This window comes from Taurulus bubalis, assembly GCF_910589615.1.
Source record: "Taurulus bubalis genome assembly, chromosome: 14".
Taxonomy (NCBI): domain Eukaryota; kingdom Metazoa; phylum Chordata; class Actinopteri; order Perciformes; family Cottidae; genus Taurulus; species Taurulus bubalis.
The window spans coordinates 18996689-19012062 of NC_136602.1; the positions used below are offsets into that span (position 1 = coordinate 18996689).

The 15374-nt window shown below is 44.1% G+C and overlaps 2 protein-coding genes across 2 annotated transcripts in view; one reads left to right on the forward strand and one right to left on the reverse strand.

The window, feature by feature from the left end:
• The first annotated feature begins 1623 nt into the window (after positions 1 to 1623).
• Positions 1624 to 6840, forward strand: eif3s6ip (eukaryotic translation initiation factor 3, subunit 6 interacting protein). The gene is made up of 15 exons (XM_079230181.1): positions 1624 to 1758; positions 2050 to 2110; positions 2193 to 2406; positions 2514 to 2593; positions 2915 to 2976; positions 3084 to 3153; positions 3263 to 3336; positions 3646 to 3817; positions 4021 to 4175; positions 4385 to 4555; positions 4692 to 4825; positions 5522 to 5695; positions 5818 to 6007; positions 6253 to 6333; positions 6608 to 6840. The coding sequence occupies exons 1-15, from the start codon at positions 1729 to 1731 to the stop codon at positions 6707 to 6709; spliced, it is 1770 nt and encodes a 589-aa protein (XP_079086307.1). The 5' UTR covers positions 1624 to 1728; the 3' UTR covers positions 6710 to 6840.
• A 1891-nt stretch (positions 6841 to 8731) lies between these two features.
• The window catches only part of cdh23 (cadherin-related 23), a gene marked incomplete at both ends in the record, with an annotated part of 149104 nt that continues 142461 nt past the window's right edge, over positions 8732 to 15374 (reverse strand). Inside the window, 17 exons of the mRNA XM_079229992.1 lie at positions 8732 to 9073; positions 9602 to 9712; positions 10008 to 10127; positions 10382 to 10511; positions 10768 to 10828; positions 10969 to 11009; positions 11156 to 11235; positions 11327 to 11447; positions 11560 to 11657; positions 11761 to 12017; positions 12617 to 12778; positions 12858 to 13121; positions 13433 to 13562; positions 13667 to 13780; positions 13868 to 14062; positions 14792 to 15003; positions 15094 to 15271. Coding sequence (XP_079086118.1) covers positions 8732 to 9073; positions 9602 to 9712; positions 10008 to 10127; positions 10382 to 10511; positions 10768 to 10828; positions 10969 to 11009; positions 11156 to 11235; positions 11327 to 11447; positions 11560 to 11657; positions 11761 to 12017; positions 12617 to 12778; positions 12858 to 13121; positions 13433 to 13562; positions 13667 to 13780; positions 13868 to 14062; positions 14792 to 15003; positions 15094 to 15271 — 2616 coding nt within the window. The remainder of the gene's footprint in view (positions 9074 to 9601; positions 9713 to 10007; positions 10128 to 10381; positions 10512 to 10767; positions 10829 to 10968; positions 11010 to 11155; positions 11236 to 11326; positions 11448 to 11559; positions 11658 to 11760; positions 12018 to 12616; positions 12779 to 12857; positions 13122 to 13432; positions 13563 to 13666; positions 13781 to 13867; positions 14063 to 14791; positions 15004 to 15093; positions 15272 to 15374) is intronic.

Consider the following 15374-nt stretch of genomic DNA (forward strand, 5'->3'; position numbering starts at 1 on the left):
TTCACTTCGGCTCCTTGGTTCCGTCTGCCAAACCGTTGGTGTAGACACTCTCCTTATTTCTGGCAGTGCGATGAACCCCCCCGTGTCCCTGACCTTTTCCCCTCCCTCGGTGTTTCCTCTCCCTTTTTCCCCTCTCTCCAATACGACTTCTTTCTCCACACTCCCTCCCTCCACACTTGATTTTGTCGACTAGATCCCTTATCGGATGCAGGCAGTTCCCTAGCCGGTAGGTATACGTTTAGAGGGACTCCGTCTGCTGCTGGTAGCTGAGGCAAACACGCCAGGTATTCTTTTTTCAAAAGGTTTTCACCTTTTTTCTTTTCTTTTTCCTTCTCCTTTAAAGCCACAACAAGAAATCCGGTTTCCCCAGAGGACCCTGAGATTAAATTCAATTGGCAAAGAAAGGAGGGGATCAGACGGCTACTGTCTGCTGGGAGGGTCAGCAAGAACAAGAAACACAGACTGCGCTCAAACTTTCATATTAAGGGACTCACCACACACGCGCACACGCACACGCAAGCACACACACACGCACGCACACACACACACACACACGCAACAGAACAACAGAATACAAAAACGATTCAAGCTGGCAGTTCGATCATAAAGCACAACGATGATATTCCCATTTGATTGGTATAAATCACATATTGTACTGAAAGTAGTGGATGCCAAACTCTTCTGAGTTAATATTAAATTATAATCAACATAAATTAAAGCCTGATCTGGAAAGACATGATCCAACTGGCCGTTTATTCTTGATGTTCTCCTCGACTTCACTTCTATCAAGTTCGTGGCCATCTGAGCCGTCTTGCTTATGGAGAGCGACTCCTTGCGACTATAGCGCCACCTAACGGGGGTCACGTGGAGTTACAAGCGCTCACCACGTTGACCCAATATCATCCGTCACGTCACCCATTTTCCCTTGTACTTACTATATATATATATATATATATATATATATATATATATATATATATATATATATATATATATATATATCAAAGGATTAAAATATATGTGTAGTTTTTTTTTAAATAATAAAAGGTATAGTGAAACCAAACAATGATGTTGCTTCATAAATATCCTATACAATACGTCTGTGGCGCTTGTTTGTTTGACAACAGTTGCTCCCCCAAAACCTGGGTCTTTTGGGTCGTTAAGCTCAGGTGTAACTAATAACATCACTAATTACTGCATTGCATCGCATCATTGTTGTACGCTTGTTGGAGCGCAGCACCGTGGAGGTTATTAGTTGCAACCACTACGACAGAAAAAATGACGTCTGACAAATTGAGCATGATTCAGAGCGCCGTCAGGTTAGAAGTATTCAGAGAGCCGAACATGGTCTGTAGACACAAGAGGAAAAACTCGTCAAGCAACCACAACCAATTCATAAATATAAAGAGACACAATCAGGTCTTGCACTAGTTAGAGCTCTTTAGTAGCAGTTTGGAGAAAGTGTAAGTTGAGCTTTTCATTTGCACAGCAGAAATGAAACAAGAAATGTTCATGAAAATAAATGCCATATTCTCCAACAAGGTTTTTAGTAAAGGCACTCTATTTCCCACAATGCTCCATTCTGTCGTTTTTTTACGCGCATCACAGCTTCTTTCCGTTTCCGGTCTTCTCTCCGTCGGCAGCTGCGTGCTTTAGCTGCGTTAGCTAACTAAGCTCGTATCATCGTGTTTCCCTCCGGCGTGTGAGCTTGGGATAATAACTAGCATCATGTCGTACCAAGAAGAGGAGGAAGTGACTGTAAGTTCGTTTTTCTTCTTGGCACTTTGACGCTCTCGTGTTAATAACCACGGCACGCTTGGTAGCGTTAGCCGGTTAGCTAGCTAGCTAAGTCCACCGGCATAACAGTAACGTGAGCTTTCGGTGAGCCAGCATGATGGTAGCGAGTGTTGTAGCCTTGTTTCCACAGATCATGAAACCATAACGTCCCTGTGAGGGGATGTAGTTAGTGTGAGGTAGAAGATAACCGTTTAGGTAAATGATGACTGTCAGGTTGATATATTAACTGTGCGTCGATCACTCTTCTTCCAGACCACTGCCCCGGCACAGTACGATCCGTATGCCTACCCAAACGACTGCGACCTGCACACCGGTTAGTGTACAAGCCACTATTGATCTAAATGTGAATGAGATCACCTTTAGAGTCTAGTCCTTACCCTTCAATCTCCTCGCAGGTGACCCTAAAGCAGACCTGGCTTATGAGAGGCAGTATGACCAGCAGCAGACCTACACCGTCATCCCCGAGGTGATCAAGAACTTCCTGCAGTATTTCCACAAAACCACCTCCGACTTGATCGACCAGAAGGTTTACGAGCTGCAGTCCAACAGAGTTTCCAGTGAGAGCATTGAGCAGAAGATCTACGAGATCCAAGACGTCTATGAAAATAGGTATAGTTGACTCTCTGAGAGTAAACCCTCTTTAAAGATACCATGTGTGCGCTCTCTCTCTCAAGAGATATTGAGCGTCTCACCTTTCCTATTGTGTTCCTGCTCAGCTGGAACAAGTTGACCGACCGTTTCTTCAAGAGCTCTCCCTGGCCAGAGGCTGAGGCCATTGCAGCCCTCGTTGGCAACGGTGAGTTTATCATTGATCTTCTATCCCATTTGTTTTGCCTTTGCACAGACACCATAATGTAATTCTTTGTTTTATTTCTGGATTGGTTCTTAATCTGTGATGAAATAAATGCTCATGCCAATTGTTTTCCACTACCGGCTAATATGTGTACATGTCATTGTAAAAGCAGCTCAAACGGCAAGATTCTTACGTGGTTTATGCGTTTACAGTTGTATCAATGGACAATCCTGTTATTTTATGCAGGTATTTTTTTTTTTACCTTGTGGTGTTCATCAGCAGTGGGAATGTTTCATGTCATTGTTTTCCCGTTATCTCCTATAGATGCTGTGTTCCTCATCCTCTATAAGGAACTGTACTACAGACACATTTACGCGAAAGTCAGCGTGAGTCATCGCTCAATATAAATACTTATCAATCTTTATTACTCGGATAAATGTGTGGAAATGTCTTTGTATTTGTTGTAAATATAGTTTTCTTTATTTATCATCAGGGTGGACCAACTTTGGACCAGAGGTTTGAGTCGTACTACAACTACTGCAATCTCTTCAATTACATTCTCAGTAAGTTACCAGAATAGTCATTACAATTTCAACTCACCTGTAGTAAACCGTGTAAAATATCTCCTAATAAAAGTCAAGTCATCTGAGAATGTTTGCGATTTCTAAACAGATGCTGATGGCCCTGCCCCCTTGGAGCTGCCAAACCAGTGGCTCTGGGACATCATCGATGAGTTCATCTACCAGGTACAGTGCATTATATTCCTTTTTTAATGTGTCCTCTGTTATTCCGTAACAAAAAGACAAGCACGAGGAAGTGTCTAATGAAATATACACCAGAGAGTAGTTGCTAATAATCTTTAGAGCTGTATTAATCTACAAGGACTACCAGATGAGTGGCGTATTAAACGTACCGTTCCCATTCTTTTCTATGGTTATTATTTAGGGCTTGTTGATGTGGTTTAAAGTATTTTACCTCACTCTGATCTAATGGCAAGTAAAGTAGGTTTAACTTCTGTTAACACTGATATATTTATTTCACTCTTTCCTCTCCAGTTCCAGTCTTTCAGTCAGTACCGCTGTAAGACGGCCAAAAAGTCAGAGGAGGAGATTGAATTCCTGAGGAACAACCCAAAGATCTGGAACGTCCACAGTGTCCTCAACGTTCTCCACTCCCTGGTGGACAAGAGCAACATTAACCGCCAGCTTGAGATCTACACCAGTGGAGGTATAGAATAATGTTTTGGAGGCTGCGGGGGTAAATATATATAACCTGGAGCTTGTTCAAGGCGCAGTTTAGTTTCTCTGGAGATTTATAGTCCTATAAAACCTTAGTTTGAGTAATTTTCTGGTGAGACAGTAACCTCAACATGGAAACTTTGGTTTGTGTAAGAAGAGGGAACTAACATGTTATTTGTTGGTGTGTTGCAGGAGACCCAGAGAGTGTGGCCGGAGAATACGGGCGTCACTCCCTGTACAAGATGTTGGGTTACTTCAGCTTGGTGGGGCTCTTGAGGCTTCACTCTCTGCTCGGTGATTATTACCAGGCCATCAAAGTCCTGGAGAACATTGAGCTCAACAAGAAGGTAAACCACCAAATGTAGAGAGCGGCACGCTTTACTACTACTACTACTAATGATGATGCAACACAATATGCCACACTCTGTATTTATATTGTCTTTTTTTCCTTGTTGACGTATATTCACTTTTTTTTTTCTTTTTCCGGCTGCATCATTTTGGTCTTTCTTCCCTTGAGTCCACAGCCATTAATCTATTTTGTTTCTTGTCTTTTCAGAGCATGTATTCCCGTGTGCCCGAGTGCCAGATCACCACATATTATTATGTGGGTTTTGCCTACCTGATGATGAGGCGCTACCAGGATGCAATTAGAGTCTTTGCCAACATCCTGCTCTATATCCAGAGGACGAGAAACATGTTCCAGAGGTCGACATATAAATATGAGATGGTCAGTGAGCGTAGTGCTTGCTAAATGCACGAACAATAACCATCTGGCGTTTTCATTCATTCCTTCTTTGAGATGATCAAACGGTATTATAGTTAAAAGAGGTGTCATAATACTTGTATATGTTTTGTTTTTTTAGGTTAACAAACAAAATGAGCAAATGCACGGCCTGCTGGCCATCGCGCTCACCATGTACCCGATGCGCATCGACGAGAGCATCCACACCCAGCTGAGGGAGAAGTACGGAGACAAGATGCTGCGAATGCAGAAAGGGTAAGAAAGAAACTCGTCACATTGGGTTGGAACAAACGTGTTTGAGGGTTTAATGTTTGTCTCACTGTCTGTATTTGAAACTCAACTGTTGCGTAACGGCACTGTAATGTACATAAAATGCTCTGGTTGAAATGATGACCTTTGTGTTGTTAGGGTCGGCTTCGACCCAGTTATAAAAATAAGATTTGCTTGATTGGTGTTTTTTTTAGCTTGCAAATCTATTTTTTGTTTTATGACTCATTTTGTGTTTGTATTCAAGTTATATTGCTGAAAAAAATACTTTTTAGCCTTTTTCTTGAAGTAAATATATTTGGGTCGAAATTGACCCGTAACACCATAGATGTTCAGTAATAGTCGGTTAACACAACAACCATTTATTTATTTATTTGTATGATTTTCTTGAGGTTAATTTGACCATTTTAAAATAAAAAAATTGAAATCAAGGGGTTTACTGACAAAGAAAAGGCCCAGAGGCCCACACCAAAAATATTTAAACATACAACAATATTTTCATGCATAAGGAAGCCTAACAAGGTAACCAAGAGATGAGAAACAAATTGGATGACAGATAATTGTTGTTAGTGTATTTTACAACTGATTTCAGTCATGGGTCAAAACCGACCCGTTAACATAAGCGATGGTAACAGAAAGCTAACGAGGAAGGTTAATTGACAAATGTTCCCTTTTCCATCTCAGAGACCCACAGGTGTTTGAGGAGCTGTTCAGCTTCGCCTGTCCCAAGTTCCTGTCGCCTGTGGTGCCAAACTACGACAACGTCCACCCCAACTACCACAAAGAGCCTTTCCAGCAGCAGCTGAAGGTCTTTGCAGAAGAGGTGCAGCAGCAGGCCCAGCTCTCCACCATTCGCAGGTAGAGCATAGCAACTTTGAGTGTGTGGTCACATGTGAGCTTGAAGGACCCGTGAGCCCAAGAAAAATAATGTATGTTCCAGGGTGTTTATTATACATCTAAGTCACATCGTATCCTTGCAGCTTCCTGAAGCTGTACACCACCATGCCAGTAGCCAAGCTCGCTGGATTCCTGGACATGACCGAGCAGGAGTTCCGTATTCAGCTGCTCGTCTTCAAACACAAGATGAAGAACCTGGTGTGGACCAGCGGCGTTTCAGCTTTGGACGGAGAGTTCCAGTCTGCTTCTGAGGTCGACTTTTACATTGACAAGGTGTGTTAAGTCTGTTAAATTGAAGTGATTCCTTCATTCGATATCGTGAACAGTTTAAAAAGTATGTCACATGGGCAGATGATGAAAAGAAGATGGAACCTGTTAGTTGTCGCACCACGCTCACAAGCGCCCTCAAATACTGCACACGCTGTATAAAATAAGTGGGAAAGTAATGTTTTTGCTGTTCTGTTGGGACTTTTTTTAAGTTATGTTTAATGAGCTTTTTTCCTTCAACTCTTCCACAGGACATGATCCACATCGCCGACACTAAAGTTGCTCGTCGGTACGGAGACTTTTTCATCAGACAGATCCACAAGTTTGAGGAGGTGAGTCCACCATGCCTCTGGGAAGGAATGGGAAAAGTACAGAAACAGCTGTTTAAATAAATGCAGGAGAAGACACTTTTTTTTTAGTGATGGCGTTTCCTTTATTTCCTTTTGTTGGAGCCAATTTTAAATGTAAAGTATTGTCACCAATACTGGTGTAAAAAAACAAACGCTACTCGGGACTGATTCCATAGCTAGCCTTTTCCTGAACAGATTGGTTTTAAACATAGGACTTCCAGTTTTATCTTGTTAAAACTCCTCTGTCTTTCTACAGTTGAACAAGACGATGAAAAAGGGGCCGGCCACCACCACCTCCACTGCCACGGTGGCGGCGACGACAACAACTAGTAGTGCGGCAGCAGTTCGAGCAGTCTGACCAGCAGCAGTAGAGACGGCATCAGTGACCCAGTTCTCTGCCTCCTCAGTCTTTTGACAACTGCTATTGATACAAACTTTTTCTATGTAACCTGGCATCAATAAACTGATGGAGCGGTGTGCTGAACTCTTGATCCGTCTCTTTACTGTAAAGTGTTTACCTGTAACCACCAGATGGCAGTATTTACCAATCACACTGCCTCATGTGCTGAGTTTTAAAAACTGAATAAGGTATGTAGTTTAGGGAAGTCCTACATAAAAAGATGCAAGGGTGCAATGTCGACATTTTTTTATTTTATATTGAAGGTCAAGCTTTTGTTCAAACTGCCTATGAATATAACAGGGGAGGACAGTCATTGAGGTTTCACAGATTCTCAGTCTTTATGGATTTAATATGTATCCTGCATCAGGTGCCTTGTTCAACAATCATCCCACTCGCCGAGGTCAAAGGCTGTTGCATATTTCTTTTATTATCACGGATCACCCAACACATCCCAACACGGATCTCATGAATGGTGACAATAATGACAAAGAAATAAAAACTTACAAAATGGGAATATAAAAAAAAAAAAAACACCACTCATCAAACAGCATCAGTTGTCATATAAAGGAAAACATAACGTCATATGTCACCATAGCACAATATACACATAGTCCAAACATCCACAATTATTCCCTACCTAATTTGGTAAGCCAGCATTTTTCTTTAAAAATATTTTCATTCCATCACCTTTTCTATAAAATAAAAAAATAAAGCAAACATCGCTCATTTTGAGCATAACTCTTTTAGTCCCTCAGGTGGCAGTGTAAAGTCTGTGGGCACAATGCCATCTTTATCTTTATAAAAATCTGATATTTCATCCTTTTTTTTCTTTGATCTTTAATTTCCTGCCATGGTTTTCTGTTGACTGCCTTTTTATATTAAATTCTTCATAAATAATTCAAAGTATTTTTTGTTGACTTTGTGTGGCTCCAGTGTTCTACAATGTTTGATCCTTCTTTCACCGTCATCATTGATGTTGGAATCTTTCAGTCATTAGTGAAGCTCCTTGTACATGACCGACTCAGTCCACGCTAAAGATGAAGAGCTGGACCAGGGTTGACATTTTCACTGCCTCCCAGCAGACTGGAGTGCTTTGTCTTTTTCCCATGGAAACCCCACAAAAGTACTTTTTTCAAACTACTACAGTACTTAAACGATTGCAGAATGGTCAAGGCCCCTCTTGATTTTGGTGTCAGGTGAAACTCGACTGAGCATCACTGGGGGAAATATTTGAAGTGCTCTTGTCTGCATTACATGTCCATCTATAATTTCCCAACAATAAAATGTACCTAATATCTGAAAGAGAAAAGTTGTACTGTCCCATCCTCACTCCTCAAACACTGATGGCATTGTCTTGCAAAAAGAAAAAACATCAGAGCATGAAAACAGGAACTGGGTCATTCTCTCAATGTCCCATCGATGGCCATCCACTGGTCTGAGTGTTTCAAGCTTCATTTTTTTTGGAGTGTGTGTATTTGTGTTTGTGTGAGTGAGTGTATGCAGTCCAGGTATGACTGCAAAAAGGGTTACTGAGAACGAGGCACCTTTTGATGATCACTGTTCAACAAGCTTCTCCCACAGGGAGGCTTAGTCTCTCTTCTCCACTTAGCGCTTCAGATGAAAGTCCATGACCCCAGTTGGTTCTGTCTCGCTGAAGAAAGGTGCCCTGCTTCAGATGTTCCATTTCCTAAGGGCATGTGAATGAACCTTTGCTTGAAGCGCCTAATGAGGGACCACCTTCAACATAAGACCACACTCAAACCAACCCAATAAGTAAGTAAGTCCACTTGCAGGCTGTCTCACTGATGGACTGAGGTTGAGACTATAGGTACCATAGACTACACACACTTTCTCCAATCCTCCCCAACCACGTTAGGGCAGCGGTGTGGAGGCACAAGGACATACATACACACACATACACACACACATACACACACATGCAAGTCATGGCTACGCTCAGACCAGAGAGGCCTCGGCTAGTCATAACTCTGTGATCTCCAGGGGACTCCCTGACAGGGTGTCCCCGTCCTTGTGGCGGTGCATCGGGGTGGACTTGGCCGACTCAGTGCGGGCGTTGCGCTCCGAATAGAGGCCCCCGTCAGCGTTCAGGGCCTCCAGAGAACGTGCCAGGGCCCGCTGGTCGTCCTCTGGCAGGCTGCTGAGGTCAGAGGTCAGGAGGGTACCTGTGCTGCCGTGGACCACGTGCACACCCTCGGGACCCTTCAACTCCACGGGAAGCTTGTGCTTGAAGCGCAGTGTGCCGCGACCTCCGCCCATGCCCAGATGCTCTTCCTCATCATCGTCCAGATCACTCTGGATCAGCTGTCGAAGGAGGACAAGAGAGGACAGGGAGAGCTTAAACCTTCTGATTGCAAATGCATCAGGTTGACAACAAGAAGGCAGCTCTGTCAGAGAAATGTTTGAGGAAGAGCTGGTTAGAGGTAGACCGGTTGAAGGAGAAGTTTCAGGGGAGAATTCAGTAGATCACTTAAAAGTAGTGAAACAATAGAACAGCGGAGAAAAATAAATTTGATTCCAGACCTGGGTAAAATAAAAAAGTTCTTAGCAGTAAATTGTATGAGGAGACTGCATGGGTGGGGTTTTCACATCAGAGCCATTCAGAGGCGTCGGTAAGTAGATATTGTAGTCTTAATGCTCCATACCCGGTAATAGTCTCAACTTTCTGGCAATTTTTGTGTGATAAGGTGGACTTTATTTGACCCAAAGTCTGGCGGCAAGGTAGAAAAGACAGCAGAAGTAGTGAGTAGGTGCTAAAGGTCTAAATGGGAAATCACAGGAATGCAAGATCACTCTCCGGCGGTGTGAGACCGTCAGTTTTTCCTCGCCCACCTCAGTGACTGACGAGTGATCTCCCTGACTGGTGGACACTGTGACGAGTCGTGCCGCAAAGAGGCTTTTCAGCCTCAGGTAGTCGTCCAGGACCACATTGAGCAGGGAACCCTGACAGGACGGCAGTTGGGATCAAACACAATCTATAACACCATCCTCCTTACACACCCTCACTGTCACAGAAATCATTAATGAGAATCCACAGCAGGACCATGTTTGAGTCCTTGGCGTCTCTCTCTCTTTGTTTTCTTCTCAGGACATTCTGGAGGGCGTCCTAGGTCCTGTCCTCTGATCTTGTCCCATCAATGATTTTTGGGAAGGATCAGCGCATAAGAGACTTTTTGAGACGTGGACGTTTTCATGTGACTGTGTCTAACTGGATATTCTGACATAACAGGTGTTTTACCTTGATAGGCCCTTCCCTCATAATCTGGCCCAGTTTAGCAATGTTGTCGTACTCCTGAATAGCTGCCCTCAAGTAACGATCATCCTCAGGCTTCGCTTGAGGCTCTCGGCCAAATGTACCCTGTGTGGATGACACACACACACACACACACACACACACACACACACACACACACACACACACACACACACACACACACACACACACACGGTCAGCTGTGAAACGGTTACCTCAGACGATAATGCCTTGGTAAAGACACAAACTTGTGTGATTTTGAGAATGATGACCTTACTCTCTACCTTCTCAGCATCAAAATACTACTTATTTAGCTCCTGAATATATATAAATGAACTCCGACAGATGCTACTACTGACATGCGTGCGTGCAGGGCTGTTCCACAGGTCAGTTATCTCGCTCAGGTTCTCAGGCAGGTCGTCCTCGTGGTCGGCCTGAGCAGCCAGCTCCAGGTTGCGACAGAATGGGTCCAGCCACACCGGATTAGCCCTGCAGAGGCAAACAGCATTGCACACATCATCTACAACATGCAAAAGGGAGTATGACGAGCAACAAACACCACTCAACTTAAAGGAATAGTGTGACATTTTGAGAAACATGCTTATTCGCGTTCTTTCCGAGATTTAGATGAGAAGATCAGAACAACTGGTGTGCTAAATATGGCTTTGGAAATATGGCAAAAGAAAAGTGTGTCATTGACCTTTATAAATAACTCATAACTAAAAAAAGTAATCTTTTGTCTCACCCCTCAAAAGAGTACTTGTTAGTGTTGGGCATGTCCAGGATATCCATGAGACCCTGGTTCCCTGGGTGGTAGAGGACAGATAATTTTAAGAAAAACAGTTTGGAAACTAAACCCTACATTTAAAGGTGTTAACAGACATAAAAGCCACATCCTGAAGTTAACAGCTGGCGGGACCGTCCCCTCCACGAAGCTGCTTCTCACCTGTGGATCCTGCAACGATGGCTTTCAGCTTCCTTTGGTGTCTGCAACACAGGAAGAAGCACATGAGACGGTAAACATGTTGATGTCGCTGCTCAGGCTCAAACAGGGTCCACGACTGAGCAGATCGCAAATGACTGAGATTCCAAATAAATCCAGGTCAATACAAAATTGCTGAAAGGGTTCTTACGCTCTGTGATAATGCCAGTTCATTGTGACAAACAGAATTCCTGCAAAGCACAACAGCACAGCCAGGATGATGATGACTAGCTGCGAGAGGGGAAAGAAGAAAGTTAAAGGCACCAAGAGACAAAACATCTGCAACAGCCTGTGGGTTTCTGGAGGTCCCATCCTCGCAGACCTGTAAGGTGGTGATGTCGTCGGGCAGTTTGTCACTGACAGCAGGCTGAACGTCCACGACGGTGTATTTTCTGAACAGGTTCCTCAGCTGCTCCTTGTTCTCATCTATCATCTGAATTACCCTGCAAAGTACAAAACACCGGGAGACAGTCGGTAAACTCCTGCTGCTACTCGTGCAGTATGTGTAAAACAGCGCTACCATGCAGCAGTGGAGTTTCAGTCAGGAAGGTATACCTCGCAACATCAAGGATGGTGTTGCTGTGGTTGTTGACGACGTGGATGAGCATGTCTGTCTGACCATAACTGACCCTGCCCTTCTTGTCCACGTGGAACTGCATGAAGAGAGCGAGACAAGGTTTTTTGAATATTTACACACACAACACAAAAAAAGAAAGTCACATAACATCAGACTATTAGCATACACAAAAGCCTCACTTGTATATCATCTAAGTTGACAATGGCTCCAGTAATGTTGGACAATAGGTTGACGAACTCTTCTTGGTTGTCGCGGACCAGATCAGGGATCTCATTGAAGACGATCTTGACCCTCTGGTCATCCCGGAGAATGTAGATGTTCACGTTGGTGGTTGTACTGTGACCAACGAAATCGCACGCCAAAATCTCGAGCTGGAAGTAGCCTGGATTGTAGGCGGTGAAGAGGTCATATGTTCGGATGATACCATCCGTCAAACCTGTGGAGGTAATGGGATAGAATGTTGTTTTGAAATAAGAAACCGGCCCTGGTATATGGAACCATCCCTGTCTGGGAGATTTTTAACAGTATGTACGAGAAGATGAGAAGAACTGGCTGCAGGAAGCAAATGCAAGACTACAGGAAGTGTGAGACTCAGCTCATATTGCCTGACCTCATCAAAACGTCAATTCTGGTTGAAGTCATTTGAATTATTTATTTGCATCCAACAAGATGCATTCAATTCTGATTCAAACACAGTTCATAATATTGATCATGAAATATGATGATGAGTCTGATCATATTCCATATTTTTCACTCACAAAGCAACAATTACTGGCAAGTATTCCCTGGTATAACGTATTCCTCCAAAAACAAGTCAGAAAGTATTGAGACAGTATTGCTGGTTTTGGGCCTTTCATGAGATTTTGTGCCTTGTGTATATTTCATTACCCAAAAATACAGACCTTGTTGTAAGAGGTAATAACCCATCCATCGTTAAACTCTATGTATGTAATTAGAGGTTAGATCTTTCTTCAAAAATAAAGTTTCTTCTTCAATGTTTAAAACCGCCTGAATATAGTTCATGAGGAAGCTCACCGATGATGAAGATGCTGCCAACGTCCTCACTGCCATTGCTCTGTGACTGGAAATAGCGGATTGTAACAATATGGTATTGAACCAAGCTGTTGTTGCCGATGTCGTTGTCTATAGCCAGGACCTTGATCAGGTCCGAGCCCACTTTGGCATTTGCTGCGACTCCTGAAAGCAGAAGGACGGTGATGGTGGCGCTACAGAGACCAGCAGACACATTCAGTCTGTGTACCAGAATGCAGACTACCTGCAGTGTACTCCGCCTTAGTGAAGCGGGGTTTCTGGTCATTGATGTCTTCCAAGTCAATGCGGACTTCCAGCAGGCTGGGGTCACTGGCAGGGTCCAAGGCTTTGGCCCGTGCTGCCCTCTGACCCCTGGAAGGAGTCCAGCTCCTGTTGCTGGAAGCCTTGATGATGATTGAGTAGGCCGGGATCTCCTCACGGTCCAGATCCTTAAGCAACTTCAGCTCTCCATCTAGACTCAAGCCAAAGTTTCCATCACTGTTTCCTCCTGCAGGAAGAGATGGAAAGCATTTGTGTTCAGTCATCTAAAGCCCGAAAGGAATCAGCTTGAAATAGAAAAGAAAGATGGATGGGTCTATAAAAAGGTCCTCATTATTTCTGGGCTTTTGAAGAAACAGGACTTGTGAACACACAATGGATACAAGAGAAACTCCTTATCCGCTTATGTAGCTTGATCTGTATCAAGTGGGCGGGTCAACATAAATAATTCCACTCATGGGTGAAATCTTTGCATTACAGTTTTAACATGAACAGCTACATCCAACATGCTGCTGCCGTGTCTGTAGGACACCTCATCACCTGCAATAAAGTAGTAGACGATGGCGTTGGAGCCCTCGTCTGCGTCCACTGCTCTGGTTACGTTCCCCACCACAGTACCGGGTCGGGAGTGCTCTGGCACTGCCAGCCTCTGGTAAGGCAAGCTGCCACGCTGAGGTGCACACACACAAATGGATTTTTTTTGACAAAACGTTAAATTGCAGCTCTTGTACAGGTGCACATGTACAGACATTATTCAGAGAGCTTCACACTCACCGGTGGTTTGAGGAAGACGGGTTCATTGTCGTCAACGTCCAACAGCGCCACCTGCAGAGGCTGTGTGGTCTCGTAAGGCACTGGCTGGCCCATGTCTCGGGCCACAATGATAAGCTGAGAGAGTCATTTGCGCTCAGTTAGAAACAAACACACCAAGAAACACACAGGCACATTAACTGAGCACACACGCAGTTCACTCACGCTGTGGAGGGCCTGTTTTTCTCGGTCCAGTTTCACAGTAGTTGTGATGACTCCGGACATGGCGTCGATGTGGAAGTTCTCCCAGTCTCTGTTGCCCGCTCCAGTCTGCAGGAAGCCATAGCGGACCTCTCCATTCACCCCCTCGTCGGAGTCCGTCGCATGCACCTCATACACCGGCAGGCCTGGGGGCTGCTCCTACAGGGAGGGCAAACACTGTCAGTATATGTTGTGTGACTGTTGCAGAATGGTTAACAGATGGTCTCTAGAATTTAAGTCAAAACTTATCATAACATATTTTCTGGCCACCTGGCCACCTGGGGGCAGCGGAAACAAGCTGGAAACACAACACTGAAACCTGAACCCCTATTTGAGTTAATTTAGTGTACTTGTTGGCAAACAGTTGCTGTTTTACACATCCAGTGTTCCACCTCTATCTATGTGGTCGTGTTTGGGACCCGCTGATGAAGGCAAGTCCAATATTCAATCTCCTTTAAGGTCTGATTTGCTCTCCACAAACTCTTGAGGACATCGTATGGCCTCTCAGCACCTAAAGGCTCCACCATGTTCACCAGCTAATCACTAACTTTGTCTGTCCATTTGCTTCTGAAATAAACAGCACTGTAACTCGAACACAAGAGCTTTGTTGATTCGTTTTTTGGTACACTTCTTTATTACAACATCTAATATGCCAGTAGGCCCGGATACTGACTTCCTGAAGCTGAGTGAGTATCGGCCAGATGTGACTAATCTACATTAAATATATCTAATTCCAACTAATCAGTGAGCCACTGACTCATTTTCTTAGCACCGCAGCACTCCTACGGATACAGTTTAGGTATCAGGAGAAAATAATCTGAGCAAGAAATCAGACTTAGAAAAGAAGAAGACAACAGTACATGCATTGGGACACATGACTACAGATACCTCAGAGATATGAATGATGGTTCCATTGGCGGGCCTGACAAACAGCGGCCTGTTGTCATTGACATCTATGACTGTGATGATCAGGTCTGCGGTGCTCCACAGGGGAGGACGCCCCTGGTCTGTAGCCACCACAGTCAGGTTGAAATGCTCAGAGGACTGGAGCAGGCGGCGAGAACGCACTAGCCCTGTGTTTGGATCCAGGGAGAACGCATCTAAAAAGACCAAGCATAGATATGAACAATTATACTTTCATTCAGAGTATTTAGGAAAGTGACCTGAGGCTTTTATTAATATATCCATACCTGAATGGAATCCCAGCAGGCTGTAGAGTACCGCTCCATTTTCTCCTTCATCCAGGTCGTTAGCCTTCACCGTGATCACGGACGTTCCACTGGGCTCATTCTCAAACACGCTGGTTTTGAACACTCGCTCCGTAAAGCGTGGCCGATAATCGTTGACATCAAGGACGGTCACCAGAACCTGACAAGCACCGTCAGGCAGATGTTAAGAATATTCCCGACACAAGGTTGAATCCTGGGTCACGACTCGTACATCGGCACGTAAATATATATATAAATACAAC